Source organism: Nymphalis io, chromosome 7 (assembly GCF_905147045.1).
Source record: "Nymphalis io chromosome 7, ilAglIoxx1.1, whole genome shotgun sequence".
Classification (NCBI taxonomy): Eukaryota; Metazoa; Arthropoda; class Insecta; order Lepidoptera; family Nymphalidae; genus Nymphalis; species Nymphalis io.
In genome coordinates this window covers 4328836-4347712 of record NC_065894.1, presented here as the reverse complement: position 1 = coordinate 4347712, position 18877 = coordinate 4328836, and the positions used below count along the sequence as shown (strand labels likewise).

At 32.6% G+C, this 18877-nt stretch overlaps 1 protein-coding gene across 13 annotated transcripts in view; it reads right to left on the bottom strand.

The window, feature by feature from the left end:
• The window catches only part of LOC126769368 (spectrin beta chain), a 50684-nt gene that overhangs the window by 18689 nt on the left and 13118 nt on the right, over positions 1-18877 (bottom strand). For 11 of the 13 annotated variants that reach the window (XM_050488078.1, XM_050488081.1, XM_050488077.1 and 8 more), the window contains exons 2-6: positions 5680-5853; positions 2826-2977; positions 2089-2262; positions 1590-1878; positions 478-649 (exon numbers count right to left, since the gene is read on the bottom strand). In XM_050488078.1, the coding sequence (XP_050344035.1) occupies positions 478-649; positions 1590-1878; positions 2089-2262; positions 2826-2977; positions 5680-5815 (923 nt within the window). In that variant the 5' untranslated portion in view covers positions 5816-5853. Of the gene's footprint in view, positions 1-477; positions 650-1589; positions 1879-2088; positions 2263-2825; positions 2978-5679; positions 5854-6430; positions 6565-15064; positions 15084-18877 lie in introns of those variants that run through there. The other 2 variants (XM_050488076.1, XM_050488075.1) reach the window with 2 other exon arrangements.

Below are 18877 nucleotides of genomic sequence, written 5' to 3'. Positions count from 1 at the left end.
TGGCAAATGACTCTACTCCACCTGATGGTAAGTGGTAGTAGAGTCCAAACGCGACGACGGCCAGTACAGTTGGGAAGAATGTTCTGTACTAGCCGTCCCCGCCTTGCCGGCCCGCAAGATGCCTCTTCACGCCTCGTTTGAAGGAACCCGGGTTGTAAAAGGAGGGGAACACGTGAGCTGGTAAGGAATTCCATTTTTTGGTAGTGCGACAAAGAAAGGAGTTGCCAAATTTCTTTGTGCGCGATGGAATTGATGTCATTTTTATCATGGAATTCATGAATTGAATTTGGTTTGTTAAATAATTTATTTATCTGTGGTTATTGCGTCAGTATTCTAACATTTAACTTACACTTGTGACGGTGAAAGTGAAACTTGTAATTGTAAATTTTATGAAAATAATTCATAAATATAATCAGAATACTAAACGATTATAAAACAAATACAAAACATGTAAAGAAAGTGTCGTGTGTCAATTACCTGGTGAGTGACTCGTACTCCTGCATCATTTTCTCGTTCTCCATAGCGATGCCGACCACTTTGCCGATCCTCTTACCCTGAACTGTCTCTTGCTTCATCTTGCTGAAGTAATGATAGTATGTAACCACATATGTGATGATGGATCTCTCATCTGGATGCTCAACTGCGATGTCTGTAAAAATCGAAATATAATTATAAATTTTGACCTATTACGCAGACCTTGATTATTTATGACGTCACACAAATTTAAACTTGAGCCTTATTTTTTATACTAGTATGTATTCGTTAAATTGACCAAAAAAATTATAATTTGAATAGTAGATCTTACGATCTCTAGGATTTTTATTATATTCGATCTTTTTCTCTTTCTTCTATTAAATATATCACATACCGTATGTATGTGTATTTATATGTGTGTATTATATGTATAAGAATTATTTTTAGGAGGAGCTTACTAAAAATATTTTGTTGTGAAATGTAAATTAAAGTAAGAATTACGATATCGAGTAAAACGAAATCCATAATGTCAGAACAAAACTAATCGGCACTAATAGTTTTGTTCTAGATTGAGTCGAGACTAGAATAGTTTCCATTAACGGCTAGGCCGTGACGAACATATCATATACACGACAAACAACATCACTAGAATCTCAAGTCTTAAATGGTCTTTAATCATACTATATGAAATGAAAGCAAAACGACTATTTTAGGGAAAGTTTGAAAGAAACTCCTGTGTAAAAGCTGTAAGGAAACCGATTGATGATCACGACCTCATTTGTAATCTTATAACGTAACGTAGGCTAGTCAAATGTTATATTATAGTGCGAAAGTGTATGCACAAACACTAAGATTATCCATATCCCGGTGGAAAGGAAATCCGATGACAGTGCAGGCGTAAGAACAACGATATTGCATGGTTTCTGAGTCCCGATAGTATAAATATTGCTTGTTTCCTTGAAAAACACAGTAACTTCTTTTTGGCTCGACTTCGGACCTCGGGATCTGCAGCCCTAGACCAATGCCAGTGAAAACCTCTGGTAAATTTTACCAGGGTTTTTTAACGGTAATTTTAAGTGTGGATTTTAATTAGTTCAAAACGTATCTAAACTAACCTTCGGCATCCAACAATTTAGTAAGACCGAGTTTCTCCTCAGCCACATTGAAAGCATTGTTCAGATTATGAATATGGTTGCTTCTGTGTAATTTCTCAAACTGTATGAGGTCTGGTCTGTGTTTATGTATGATGGCGTTGAACGCCAACCCGTCGCGCCAGGATGTCGTGAAGTTGCGTACATTCACATTGTTGTAGCCGGCAGTTTTCATTTGACACCATAATAACAGTGCGTCCTTAGCAGACTTCGTCTCTTTATTGTCTGTTTCTTCGATAGTAATGTCTTGAATCTGCAATTTAAGAAATACATTTAAGCCCATATTATAATGTTATGACATAATAAGGATTTTTAATACAAAATAATAAAAATAAATTAATTACGTATTATTTTACAAATCCAGTCACTTACTACTTTTATTCAAATAAGCTCTTACCAGCACTTGCCATTTCAGGTTCAAAGGTTTATATTATAGTAAGACCAATATTCAAAAGCTACAAACCTGGAAACGGAGGATGATAGTCCAGATGAGACCCAGGTTAAGCCTGGCGTTCCCGTCGACGATATCATGCGAGCCCATGTTCTCGAGGTGCACGCGTTGCTCGCGCAGGAATTGTAACGCTTTGTCAACGTTCTCGAGGCAATGTATACGCATTTTGCCTTTTGTTGGTCGAGGCTGTTAAGGAAGGAATTGAGGTTTATTATCACTATATAAATTCAATTCTGTTTTTGTTTTTTAATTAATAAAACTTGATCCGCAAAGATAAAAACTAGAATGCAACATGCGTGTACAAGTAATACATTTGCATTGATAAATTTGAGAACCCTCTTTATCGTCTTATATCATATGGACATGTAATTACATTAGTTCCCACTGAGTTGACTTTAATATTTTGAACTGATTTATAATAATACAAAGCATTGGCGCTTGGCGATCATCTGATAAGTCAGTGAGCCGTACTCAAAAGTGAAACTACATTAGCGACGAGAGGAAAACTTCATTGTTGAATTTGTGTGGGAAATATTCTGACGTAAGAGAATTTTAAATGTGTGAGTAGCACGCGCTTATAATTTAGTCAAATACATTTAATTTAATAACAAATACACTGGCCTTACTGTCGAATAATGGCCCGAGTTTTTATACATATGTAAAATTATTATTTGTCAATTCATATGGGTACATATTGATATATAAGAACACTATGAGTCACAAGGAAAATCGTTGCTTAATGAACTAACCAATCTTTCCCCGGAAAGTACTTCAAGCAGCTTGATGAGCATCTTGCCATCTCTCATGTCCACGTTAAGATCATTGATGCGGCACCCCACGCGCACCAGGTGTGAATTCACCCATTTTTGGAAAGTCTTCTTTTGTACACTTTCTCGTTCGTCTGAAACAATAAATTACACATCTATTTTATAATTGCTCCGAGTTTGATAAATTTCCAGATAAGGACATTTTATAATACAATTAACGCAGGTGAGTGTACATTAAGATAATCACTTTTGTTTTGAAATTAAAATCTACACCAGTGACTTGATAAAAACTACAAGACCTTCGATGTTGAAATAGAAATAAACATAATAGACGATCATTTCATATGTACGGACAAGTATAAAGAAAACAATGATTGTTAACACATAAGCCGCCAGTGGGGGCAACCGAGGCGAGGCACCCGCGGCGACTTCGTCCTGGACCGTCCGCCCTCGGGAGGCAGAGCCATTGTAATAAATAATAGTGCCTTGACGTCGGCATCAGTAAATAATACAAGTAATACGAGATGCAGATCGTATTGCCGTATGCTTTAGAGCGGAAACCGAGGTTATTTAAAAGTGCGTCAATACTCTAATTTGTGAAAGCTTATATTAATAAATTATATTTTAATTGAACACACATTACATAATGAAGAATATTATGTATATTTTAGTATTACATTCATTTAATTCAAATTTGTCAAACAATTTAAATAGCATGTTTTTAGCAACACAATCGGTAGTACTATTAACTTCATTTTCCACATTACCGACAACGCAAAAAAGACACTTTAATACGAAGTTTCAATTTTAGCAAAATATACAACGCACCGCCGTCAGCTACTATGATCTGTTACCAACCTCTGAGTTCGCACACGACTTTGTCATAGTAAAGTTCCAAGCCGGGCACTTCAATATCGACACCGCGTCTTATGAGATCATAACACTCCGTCGATGTCATATCAGAAGCACCGATTGACTGAGGCTTTCGACGAAAGAACGGGAAGAATTAGAGCGACAAAATTCAACTGGTCACTGGACGAGGATATTCGATACGCACGCTCCAGATGTCGGCAACACTCGGTTAGGTTTAATGAACTAATCTTGTACTGAATATTATATCATTACTCGATTTCGATTCAAGTTTTTAAATTTTGAATACACTTTTGATTTCTCGCTACGAATGATATCGAAGTATCATTTTATACGCCGGTTAGTCACGGATATTTCGTCGTGATCACTAGTCGAAGATATACCAAATGTATCTACGGTACGGTCGTATCAGATAACTCATACGTTACAGATAAAACTAATGAATAGTTCAAGATTTTTACGAACTATTTATGAATTATGCCCAAATGTTAATAATCCCTTCATTGTAGGGAAAACGGAAACAGTGGTTAGTGCAATGTCATGATAAGCGTGTATAATTATAATACAAGGTTGTTTTTCCTATTATCATTATAAATATATTAAACGTCATGTACTCCGTTACTCGGTCTTAGTATTTTAAGTCTTAAACAAATTACAATATTTCAATGTATTATGAAGCACATTAAAGTGTACATATGCTCAAGCGTTTTATCGTTTACCTACATTACTGTGTCCGCATTATTATCGGCTACATAGATGTTCTTATCGCGGAGGATATCGTTACAGAAGTTGATCGCAGAAATATAAATAATAAATAATATTACAACATCTTCATATAATTCATTGAGGTTAGGTTATATTATATAATATAATGATGCAAAATTGAAATGTATTGAACGTTTATCCTAAAGGTTCATGACCGGTCACAATAGAATTAGTGTAGCAAGCCAAATCTCAGACAAAGATCTCATCTTATCTATATCTATCTTTAGTTCATTCTATTTTTCGAGCGAGTTGGAATTCAAAATTGTGTTCAGTAACTTAACAAAAGTGTTAATTCACATAAAACCCAATGTGTATCACTATTATATAAATTTAAAAAAAAAAAACGTTAATTTTTTGCTGATGTTTAGCGGCAACTAAAAACAAGTCACATATCGAGAACACGATATAAATTGTTTTATAACACGACGAGTAGCCAATTAGAAAAGCGCACTTTTGCGCTTAAAAGCACACGAGATTTGTTCGCGTTTCTGACAATATTTCATTTTTTGTTTGAATTTCACAACAAATCCTATGTAAAGGAAGTAGAAACCAGATCCACGATATCACAGCTACAACTCGAAAACTGAGCGATTTTTTGTATGAAATTCATGTATAACCCGTCTTTTTCGATGTACCTATCTGCGGTTTAAGCATCACAACGATTTGACTTACAAATTATTGTAAGATATTACACGTCGTTGATGCATAATCAAATATATAGTATGCTGTTGTAATAAGTTAATTACAAAAGTAAAATAAGTAATATATATTTGTCCTTAAAGTTAGAAATCTCCAGAGCTCGTTAATAGGAGTACAAGATCATGGCACCAAACCATTACTAGCGTTAAATTTTGCTTAGTAACAGAATAGAAATATTCTTCAGATTTAAATTTGTTAACGTGTATTCTGCATCTATAATAATCTGACCCAAAGACTAAAACGTTATAGTGAATCAATGAAATCTTGTGACAATATTATTTCTTGTAAACACCTTTAACTTATTATACAAACAGACGCCGAACTTCATGAATATATTATACAATATGAACAGCAAATTTAAATAAATTTCCTTTCATCTTTATTTTTGTATTAATGTAGCGATGTTTTTATAATTAATTCTAAATTATGATAATTTCCTGTGGCGGTATTAAATCGCTTAAAAAATATAAGTAATAGCTTATTTTAATGACAATAGTAATACCTGCAAGCGCTTTGATGCGCGATCGTTCGAAAAGCCTTGAGGAGGAGTTGCCGCCATCGTACTCGATCTCGTCGATGATCTCCTGGCCGTGGCCGATGGACGGGTCCCAGCGGGACACCGAGATGTCGGTCGTCATCGCGACCTAATGCACCTCACCGCGCCACGCTCAAATATCTAAAAAAAGAAAAAAAAAACGTGATATATTTTCATAATTTATTTAACAACTTCTTAATAAATTAATGATATATTTATAAATACAAATATTAGTCTCCTTTGTATAAAAATTAACGTCTCACGTAAGGACAGACGATGTGCTTATTTGAAGCAAAACGGTTTGGCAATTATTTTTTAATATAATATATTAATATATATAAACAATTTATTTATTTATAATATTAGAATTCAGTTAAAACAATTTTAAAATAAACACTTATACATTATTGATATCAGAACATACTACTGTAAAAACGAATTCTTCCATACCCAAACTTATTATATAGCCATATTTTGTAGGCTTCATGGAAACAACTTTTAAACAAACAAAAATTCGTCACAAATCATTCATCAATCATCTTAAAGAAAAAATTAACTGATGCACTACAAATCGTTTAAGAAATGCTTATAGTTAACATATATATATTATATACTAAACTATATATTATAGGCCCCATAGATGGACTTTTTATTAAGTTACTCAAATTGTTTTATTGAACGAATTGTCAACAAATATTGATTACAAAACACATTTCACCTTGAACACGTTGCTTATGTATTAACAAACGCGTTAATGAAACAAAACACATGTGTAGCAAAGGTATTAATGCTTATAGTTTACAAAAGTAACGGTAAACTAAATTCGCTGCACAAAATATTATTTTCGTATATACTTCATGTTTATTTTCACAATGTTCACCGATCCCATCGAGTTGCATTGTACTAGAAATATTTTATTATTTGCCGTGACGTCATAATACGATAAGATTAGATACCCATTCTAGAGCGCTATCGACACGCCTAATCGGATTCCTTTTGAGTTTACTTTATTAAATGTAATAAAATAAGTAAGTATGAAATCCTATTACCTACATATTTATAATAAAATGTCTTCAATTAATAATTGCTCTATTTTACAATGTTATATACAAATACATGGAAACTTTGATTAAATCGAGTTCTATTCTGTATAAAGTAATCTTACGAGTCAAAAGAGAAGGTACCGCATATTTAGAATGTGTGTCTCGAAAAGCACCGACAAGAAAATCAGCAGTCACTTTAAAAAATAAAACAATATTAGCAATGTTCATTCAGGAAATTACTATATTCCTATTTATCTAATTAAGCATAACGCTTATGTTAGAAATGAGGACGACAATAGCCCCAGAGTTCAGGATCGAACCTGCAACTTTTTACATCGCTGGGCGGCGTAAACCATTGGGCTATTGACTCTTTAAATATATATTACAATTCATAAGGTGTTATATATATGTATATAGCTACACGTTAAATTGAATATCTAATACTAGTTGTATTTTCAACATTGAATTCATTTAGAGATGTTGAGTTAATTGACGATGAGCCTACCAAGTGTCCTCAATAGAGGCGGCCTCTCGGCGCCTGAGCTCATACGTGCAAGCTGTTTTAATTATAGTTTCGTCATAATAGGCGTTATTCATATTGTTATATTATTATTTGCATCAAACTGCTTCGAAAAAATCATTTTTTAACCAACTGATAAGATTTAATATCATCATAATAAAATCCCTACCGTATTTGTGTCAGTTACTTTGCGTTTCTTTGTTATTGCTTTGATTGACGTTATTTTGTATATGTCTACATGTTTTTATTTCCAACTTGCACTTTTACTGATGGCTAAAATAATGTATGTACAAATACTCGTACATACGCGGGAACACACACACTGGCATATAAATGCCTAAGTTTGACGAGAGGACATTTGATAAACGCACTTAATATGTTACCAATAATTTCGAATTGTATTCTGAAAAGTGTACGACTTACAAAACCCAATGCCGTTGGGTGGTGCTAATTATTATATAAACCCGAGAAAACGGAGGAGAACAGCTAGTCTATTCTTTTATTAGATAATAATGAAGGTGTGTGACCACACGTCCTCGAACAAGAGGTCAAAGGTACAGAGATATAGAGCAAATTTATACCGTATGTTCTAAGCGTGACGCTCCTTTTGTTATTTAAGAACGTAATAATATTCGCGATTGCATTAGCACCAGTTATACTGAATTCCGCTTGTATTTTTTTTCTTGGCTGTAAAACAAATAAGTTTTTAGAGTAAATGAGAATACAATATAACAATATCAAGTATGAATAATTTGTTCGAATTGTGTTTAGTGAGTCAATTTTCAGATATTTTATTTAAAGACATTGCGACGACTTCGCGAAGTACCTGGTGTGTTTTTTATTTTACTTTAGTTAGTCGATACATTTTTATAAATTGATAGGTGACTCAGGCTGTTATATTAAAGAACGAACCGTTAACCCGACTCTATCATTATATATAATAATATGTTATACTGAATTCCGCTTGTATTTTTTTTCTTGGCTGTAAAACAAATAAGTTTTTAGAGTAAATGAGAATACAATATAACAATATCAAGTATGAATAATTTGTTCGAATTGTGTTTAGTGAGTCAATTTTCAGATATTTTATTTAAAGACATTGCGACGACTTCGCGAAGTACCTGGTGTGTTTTTTATTTTACTTTAGTTAGTCGATACATTTTTATAAATTGATAGGTGACTCAGGCTGTTATATTAAAGAACGAACCGTTAACCCGACTCTATCATTATATATAATAATATAATATTTATAAAAAAATTTTTTAGACAGATAGATTCATATATTATAATGTAAAATATATATTTTTTATAAACTTTTGAAAAAACTTATACTTTTATTACCTTTGCGAATACGTTTCTTTTGTAATGCCTAACAGACGAAAGTACTTGATCAATATACATAAAACTTATAACAAAAGATGCAGCGTGTTAAATAGATTGAACTACGCACCTTTTAAAATTTAAATTGTACAACAGATTCTAGCAAAGTTCAGAACCAACTCGCAGACGTAAATAAAATACAATGAACAATAAAAAGTTGTCTCGTGTGAAATCCACAATATCCACGACACGCCAGTGTGTTTCATGTTAATATTACATCATTGTACCATTTACACACGAACTTTTAGCTTTTATATATTATTGACACGAGTATTAAAACCATTAAGCTAAGTATATGTCTTTATACATATACATGTCTTTGAAACGCTTTTCTGTATGAAACGAAGTATATATTCTCCAATGATTAACAATTTCTTTCAATCACTACTTCGCTAATAATAAACCACAGAGCGCATCCCTACTAATCTCAAAAAAATAAATTAATTTAACTATAATTGTAATAGTTCAATACTTCTATGTGACAGTAACTAAAAAGTAAATTTGTTAATTCGTTTTTAACATTTTTAGGATTCGTAGAATGACTGCTTGGGGAGTAAACAGCAGGTAAATTATATATCCATAAAAATTACTCTATAACGTTGCGTTCGAGTTGTGCAATAAAACAAAAAAAGGGGAATAAATTCCCACATCGTTGAAGATTGCGGTTTAGATATCTACTGTTATATTCATTCATGACCAGAATTTCAAAATATGAAATCGATCGGTCTAAATACATATGATCTTGGTAGAATATCTTGCGCCTACAAGCAGAAATACGCGATAACAAAAATAAATAAATTTTGTTATAATAAAAGTTGTGTACAAAATAGTTTATATTCTTTTGTAGATTATTTTCCTACGACTCTATACCTTATTACCTCAGTAGTATTACGTAATACTATGACATTAGGGATTCTTAATATTCATTAAAAAAAAAAACCGGTTTCTTGTCTAGCTTGCTTAGCTATGAGATACAAATCAATAATAGTGAAATCATTGGAATGAATCATAATAGCGTTTTAAATATCAATAAATACGTCCATTTATATTATTTAAATGGCTTTTCATATGAAGAAGTAGTATTTTAGTAGACAAATTTATAAAAGCCATCACTTACGATACGATGACACATGAAGTTATAATAGTTAATAAACTATTAACTAACATTTGTCTTCATTTCAAGGAACAAATGTTTGACAAAGCGAGCGTAGCCAATAGACAGGCGGGGACGTTGACCCGCGGGAGGCAGACATGGCGGCGGTACACCATAGGCCACAATAAAAAGCCACCATGCAGGCGCAGTGCGTGCCCTTCGGCCATTTGAAATATACAGATATCCTTAGCCACATGACCGACTAAAATTAAAAAATATTCATCATTTAGAGTAAACATTTATTGCGATTACAAATTATAAGATACTAATGTGTTCAATATATAATATTCATATGAACTTAATAATAAATAATTTCCACTTTTAAAAAAAAATTCTTTCAAATCATAAATTTATATTAGTTATCTACAGTAGTAACCTTTTTTTTAACGCTGGAAAAACGCGTTACGCATTTCCCCCACTGTTCCGTGGTTTCCCGGGCACCAGACCGGCATTTCCATGTGGGGCTCGCCGGTGTCCAAGGTGCCGAGTGCGCCCCGAACATCGGAATATTAACCAGCCACTAAAAAACCAGCGGTACCCTTTCCGTCTTAACTTGGCTCCACGGGATCGCTTTCACATGCTACCGTCACATCTACAGTAGTAACCTACGCCAATTTAATAAGTTTCAAAAATTAATTTTACAGACAATGTACTAAAACTAAGCAGTTGGGTCTGGTGAGTTCCGTGGTCTTGTCTTTTTTGTTTTTTTTTTTACTGTAATTTATTACTCAGAATAATCAATTAAAAAAAAAATTAAAATTCCTAAGATTTTGCCGATGTTAAAACCCATCGGATATACACATAAGTATATGAAAAAATATTTATGTTAGTAGTTTTTATTGTATAATAATAATAATAAATGTTTATTTACAGATAATTACTGTTAACTATATTTTTTGAAACCTCATTAAACGCCAACAGTTTACCTTAATTTAATAACGCCGAAATCAGTTTTCTAAATAAAATTCTTCAAATATAACCTAGAAACGAATAAACGAAGTAAACATCAATGATGTTTACCGCAGTCGTTAAACACTCGAGGCCTTTCAGTTACCGTAACTTCCCCCATACTTATCGCATCAACCGTACCACTAGACGTCATGCAATCAAGGAGGGGACAAAATATAGTTTCCTCTGTCGCTAATCGCTATGCCGCATAAACAACAGGTGAAAATCTGTAAGCGATTTTAATAGCCAAAGCTTATGACGTTAAAGATTAAAATTGCATGAATTTTTATTATCTCATAGCAACTACTTGGAAGTCTACGGCGTGTTCCGGTTTGGAAAACGGATATCCCGTCTGCAGCGTAGAAATAGTTCAGCATCATTACTTACAGGTTGATACTGGGCGTTACCAATAAAATAATAATTACTACATACTACTCTTTACATTTCTTGTCAATTTGTTAAGACTAAGTAAAACATCTGTCTTTGAGTTTCTTATAGCAATCATTTTAAAGCGATAACTAGGATAAGTCGATTTTTGAAATTTAAAAACAATATGACACAGTACGGAAATCATAATCAAAACAAAATGTAAGTAGCTCATTCATTTTATTACTCGAATCAACGCAATATTTCCTGTTGTCTAAAATAACTTATGAGGTCAGTTGTATTGGCATATTCGCTTCTATTTATAGTTAGCAAATTTAACGCAGGCTGTTTTAACTCGTTTTATATGCATTTCCATAACATCGTCTTAGTTTTATTAGTTCCCTTTTTCATTATTAATATCGCTTAAGGATTTAAGTTTCTGTACGGCTGGAAATATAAATATTAAATGAAAAATTTTAAACTCGTCTAACGTTCTTAAAATAGACAGCAAAATAAAGTCATACAGATTTGTAGTTTTCATCTATATTAACATCATTACGTATTTAGATAACATGAATAGGAAATGTTAATGAAAGCTGAGCGAATCGTACTCACGCACATCTCTCTGCTTACTAACCATTTCAAAAACAATAACGCGTCATTACTATGTGCATTTTGTACTGTTCATTCAAAACCGCGGGAAGCTATGCGATTTTAATCACGGTACCCTATTAACAAGTCAAACCCTTATTACGGTCCTTACTGCTTTGTGTTAAAGTGTATTTTTAATAAACAATTTAGAGTAACTGTTCCTGCGGATGCAGAACCTAGTTATTTACGGTTCGTCACAGTACGCCGCGTGCCTGCCACTAACAGCCTTACCGCTTCTGCATTTTAACCGCACTCCAATCTTTGTTTTGTTTGTTTTTGTAATCAACCTTCGACTTTTATTCCTATTCTATGGCCGAGCTCGAAAGTTATTGTACAATATCTGTCATCGGTTTGCTCGTTATTGTTAGCTGTACAGTAAGCTGTTAAAAATATACATTTATTTTATTTTAAATAAATTTGAAACGTGAAACATTATTTGGCGAATCATATTGCACGAAAACACGTGTTAAAAACGGAATATAAAAAGCGAAAGTTGGACACGCAAGGTAAATTGCCTATTTACCTGCCTATAATTTACAAATTATTTAAATGAACATATTCACGTAATATTCTCCCAAAATTATTCCCACGATCATAAAATTTTCGTGAAGTGATTAAATGGAGTAAAGCGAAGCACGATTTCCAGCTACCAACGAATGTCGACATCAGCACGCGCTAAATATAGAGTCATTAGCTCCCACTAGTGAAGTTCTACTTGACTTTTCACGGATTATCTCAATAATAACCATGGCCATATTAAATTATCATATAATTATAACAAATGTGATGTGTAGCTATATAAAAAATATTTATTAAGAGTTAAAATTGACGACGAAACCATTGAAGACGATCATTAAACAAGTTTTAAAACTAATATATTTTATTAAGGAAAATGTGTTCTTTGAGAAGAATTTAATTTATTATTACACTTACTTGCCATGTTGGCAATGTTGAAAAATTTAAAAAATGTATACTTACTAGAAAAAATAAACTTAAGCAGGTTTACGCTAGTACCAAACATTACGTTAGGCTAGCAATTACGCTACGAATATACAAACCACACATGTACATATGTGTTAAAATAGCAAAGGTCTAAACAATCTAACCGAGGTTGGAACGAATTAGCGGACGAACTAACAGGTACTTCCCATGTTGGTTGCGGAGCACGGACGAATCCATTAACCCAAATATAGACCGCACCCGAGCCTTGCTTGTCTCCTACCACAAGCTACATCGTCTCTTTCTAAAGTTACTCAAGTTAAAAAACTTTTGATAAACAAACCATCCATCCATTAATCCATATACTACGACAAATAGAATTCAAGATTTTATTGTCACCAGCACCAAAAGTCTGTGTCTAACTTTCGACTGACTTGGATTCGTACTAGCAAGCATTGGTGACGATTCTCTTACTTAACGGTATTAAATATATTGTTTGTTATCTCTTTCTTACGTGTGGTGTTAATAAAAGATAGATATCCATTTAAATAAGTTTACTTTTAAGATAGTGTACAGAATCGGCAACAATATGTATGTCATATATATATACATGTACATATATACATGTACATGTATATATATATATATATGAGTAAGAATTACACATGTAATTCTTCGATATAAAACTATTTTTATAAATATTAACAAGAAAACCTTTTACTCTTGTAGAATAGCGATGCAAAAGTGTCAATTTTAATAATGTAGGTGTATTAAAATTTTTATAAATACATTAAGTAAAATTCAAAATGTTCATATAAATCTCCAACCTAAATAGCTGACGCCTGTTCAAATATACACAAACAGAACGTGACGATCGAAATCGTGATGCTTCACAGAAACAAAGGGGATATCCGGTCAACACTGCCACGTCCAAACAGAAATCTTTCGTTACGAAAAGTGTACGTTTCATTTCTATTAAAAAAGCATTATAAACAGCATATTTACGTTCATATTTAATAAGCAGAGCATCAGATTAGGATCTGATTTTAATGTTACGTTCCGTTTCGTAATCTTATTTTATTCAATTTTGTTTATAGTGAGCATTTATTTAAGAATCAAAATACTTATACGGGGATTAAGTTTCAATATTTTCAATGTGCAAGTCACAATACTTACTGTTGGCACTTATCAAACGGATATGTCTATTTCCCGATTTATTTTCGTAGATGATTTTCTCGTATAAACCCGACTATATTATTTTTAAATTCGCGTAGGTACTTTGCTCTCGATATATAGATTGGATGAAACGAGGCCAATTACTCTTTATTTGTTTATGGTTTTAATAATAATTGAATCATGTTATTTAAATAAAGCTAACTGATGTATATTGTTTATTTGAAAATAATCATCATTATTATTGCTTTTAGCTTGCTTATTTAACTTGCCTTAGTGCCATTGATTTGGGGTCAGCGCATTCTGTTACATAATGTTAAAAGTAAATAGATTTTGCAGACTTTTGCGGCGAGACGCTTATCTAACCCTCCTCCGGAATGCTTTTGCTGGTCGATTGGTTTCCCCCACTATACGAGTGGTTGAGTCACTTAAATGCACAATAGCATCAATACATGAGATTAGTATAAAAACCATAGTGGGCTTTTACGACTCTAAGCGGCAAGCAATGTAAATAAAACTTGAACAATGCACTAAATATTTTAAGTATTCTGTTAAATTTACACTGCAGTAGACAAAAAAAAATTAAATTACCGTTGGGCAATTCATTTTATACGAATTATGACCAAACACAAAATGATGAGTGTGTGTGCAAGTCAATATTAATATTTTTTTATTAAAGTAGATCGTCACGTCACTCATTCAAATAGATCAGTCGTCATTATTATGGCTGAAGCATTTCATACCGTGCGGGTGAGTTAGAAGTCAATGAGACCGTACGTGGGTGTCGGCACTGAACTCCACTCGGCAGGATGAATTTCATTAGTTGCCAACTACATACCTTGTGTAAGTTTATATCAGTGGCGCTTGGCATTTGAAATTGTTTCCTAGACCTTTTAATTTGTTTGGTATATTTTTTTTATTATTTATGAAGCTAACGTAAATGTAAGCTTATTTATAAAACTATGTAATGACATTTAAATATTCCTAACTATAAAACACAGAATGTTCCCCGTGCTCCACTATTATCAGGTTTTTGTTAATGTTACTACTTTACAAACTATTCGTGCAGAACGAATCATCCTCACTTCTAAGAACATCGTGATTGAAGCGTGAATGTGTAAAAGAGTGAGTTTCGTGTTGGCAGCCACATCAAAGGTTTTTATATGATTTATATAATACCTTTGTACTTGATCGCATGTTTCTCCCAAAGGGCAGAGATCTGCAGGTTTGTTTAGTACTCTGATGTTATTGGTATGACATAAGCGCGATGACGTCAGCGGGCGTTGTCGGCTCTCCGCAATGTGGCGAAGGCCGGCTGTGTTTGAGCGTCTGACCGGTTTTATAGCGACACATGCACTACGTTGAACGATCCCCGACTTGCATGTTATATATTATTATGTCAATCGTTGTATGCTGAATTGTATATCTTTATAAATATATAGATTTCTTTCTGTATTTGATTATGTTATAACCTTTTTTTAGGAATATGAACACAGCAACATGTTTTAATGCAAGACGTACCTATAAATTGTATTAACAATTCAATGCCTTTCTTTGCTATCCAGAATAACCTACCTACAACAGACTGCAATAAAAAATGTCGCTAACGTAATCTTTGTTCTTTTCTCGAAGCATATATTGCTATTAATCGTATTAAAATCAACTTTAATACAACGAGTAATGACCACGCCCTATGAAGAACGCTTCGCGTCTGTAGTGTGATGACGCTATCCATATATTTAGGTCAATATAACACGATCATTAATAATGTATATACTATAGAACAAAAGTTTGTTCAACTATAAAACCTTACGCATGTGTTCTATTATTGAAATTAGAAAAAATAAAAACATAATATTATCAGAAACGTGTTTGTTAAAAAAGTGAAATAAGCAAAGGAAGCAGAGTTATAACGAGAATCATTCGATTCAACATAATATCAATTTATTGTGTTGGTGGTTATCTATCGAGTATCGGATTACAAATAACAATAGATATATTATTATGACAATTATATTGACACTGTTATTGTTCACTTCAACACAAGTGTAAAATAATTTGGTACCGTAATATTAAATAGTAGTGAAGTAGTTTAAGTGTAGTAGTGATGATTATGTCTTTTACGCTTCTAGTAAAGTGAAAATACATCGTGCGTTGTTAAAAATTATTACAAAAACATTTATAGTAATGCTAGCAAAACCTTTGTAGATTTTGTCTTATGTATACATATGCATATATTATATACAAAATTACCAATAGTCATGGTATAGAAGTTGATGTGCTGCAGCACAATTTAGCGATATGTTACAACAAAAAAAAGTAATTTAAAAAACCTCTCTGTGAAAAAAATCTGATTTGTACCCACTCCCATCGTAATCGGTTAAACATAACAATGTCCATTTTTAATCACAAGGAATAAAATTAAGACTTGCCAGATAGGTCAGTAAGTGTATGAGGTAACGTATTATATTATTATGTAAACACAAACGGGTTCACTTATAAACGTTCTTTATCGCGTATATATTTAAACACTGTTTCCTCTCTTTCTGTGATCATTGATTTGACATTCGAAATAAGAATACAGCATTTTTCAACTAATTACCCCTAATCGACATTAATAGGTAAAGCCGTTATAGTATTATATTTAAATTTAAAAACAAGATAAAATTGGAGGGTTTACGTCGTAACACTAACCAAACACCGGCTAATGACCGGACGTGATGAAGTCGTAAGGGTTCCTAAAAGTAAGAAACCTTATAATTATCGAACCATTAAAATTTAAGGGAACTCAAACAGAACAAAAGAGAGACTAAGACATCGCAAGCGTTCGTGTATTAGCACATTATGAATTATTTACTAGGCGAAGAATTTCTCTGCAACATTCATACACTGGTTTTCGAAATGTTTTATTTAACCGTTGAAAATTGTAATGTAGTATTACAGTGACTCACTACTTGTTTTGCGAAACTTAAATATATATACTATTACTACATACGGTATGGGTTTCGTTGTTTATATTTTAAGATATTACACAACTATTCATCTCAATAAAGTTTTAAAGCGATATTTTGGACGCGTTGAGAGTTAATTTTAAAGGTCGATTCAATTGTATGTAACATAACAAAACTACTCTGACGCAGTTTACCTTGTCATGTATTTCTTTATTTAGTATTTGATCGAGGCAGACTTTTAATGTAAACGTAAAAGTTTTTGTGTTAGTTAAACATTAGCACATATACACAGTTACATACTTCCATTGAAAGGTATAGAAGAAAATTATCAGCTTTTTAAATATAATATAGGATATTTTTTCATTTATCTCAAGTTTAAGGTACAAGCGCGTTTTTTATGCGCAACGAATCAGGCTAGTAACAACTAGTTATAATAATAATGTCCTCTTGATCAAATATCGCCAATGGCGACTAATCTTAAAGACTAACCCTTACATATATATTAGCCCAGAAGATCTATATAAGAAATCAGTGCTCTCTCATCAGTCTCTAACCATCATAATCCGATGGAACGGCAATCCGACACGACCGGAGAGTTAGGGCGCGTTTCTAAGGCACGAGAGTATTAGAATTCAAGTCGAGCCAAGTCCCAAATTTCGGGTTTCTATTGAGAATTCCTTGAAAGAAAAACTCCTTCACGTTTTATTAGACCAGAGATAAAGTAAAAAAAATGTAATTGATAGCATTCAACGAGGAATTCACGTCACTTGTCAATTGGTAGGACAATTGCCGTACATTAACATAATAAATTAATACGCTACCGTTCTATGTTCCTAGGACAATACATTTTTCCTGTTTTTTAAGGTAAAGTAATGAAAACGTCCGGGTTCTTCATGGCATTCTGGAGTCGTTTTTGAAACATTGTTCTATTTACTTTGTGTCAAAGTCAAATCATTAAATTACTTTGCAAATAAAATAACTAAAAATTGTGATTAATATAAATTAATTTATTGTTGTCCAATTACAATATTAATTTTAATGTTATTCTTATTTAGCAGTCTCTTGTTTTAAAACGATAATTTAAAAACATATATTGTTTGTAATTTGAGTTCAAACCTGTAAAACTTGTAACCTTCAACTGTTACCATCATTGTTTTATTTCGTATAGCGAATGTTCAACCTTGCATGAATACGACTCAACATTGATTTCATATAATAAAACTACGGGTAACGTTGAACAAATTAGCTTCAATGGATTTTATTTATTAATACTAATTTAATAAAATATTGCAAATTATTATCAGTTTAGTCAGAAGTAGTCAGTATGTGTAAAAAATATGATTAGATTATCAACATCGACCGATAAAATAATTAAAATGATACAGGTCATGTCTGTTACTTACATATTCGGCCTGATTAAAAAGCATTGGTTAGCTAGTATTTAATTAAACGCTGATTCCTCTCTAATAATTAACTTTGATTTGACATTCGAAAGAAGAAGATACGCCATTGTTTAACTGTCCCCCCATAAACAATTAACAATACCAAAAGTGTATGTAATACTTCAGCCCGATGGTTGAGTTCTCTAAACAGCTGAAGTATAAAGCAAATAATAAAGTGCACGAGCTTTTGTTTAAAAAAATACAATTCAAAACATATCCTCTAAGATTGAAATATCGGCCAATTAGAAATTCTCAATGTGTGCTTTGTATTAACAATATAGAAGCAAATGGGTCAAGCATAACCGTAAGCGTTTCTCGGTAGAGTAAAAAGAACTGTTTGTGTTGTGTTAAATAAAGCGCTCGGTTTGAATGTATGCAACTTTGACCTCGATGTCATATCGTAATGAAACGAATATGTGCCAATATACACTTATAAAGACAGCAAAGTTGAAGGCTGAAAGATCTTTATTGTTTGAAGTGGCTGCACTTCATGATTGAGAATTTTATACAAAACTATTGACGTATTATAATATTTAATACTACGTAATATCCGATAATTCGTTTAATTAAACTAATTGAACTAATTATTAGACAAGAAC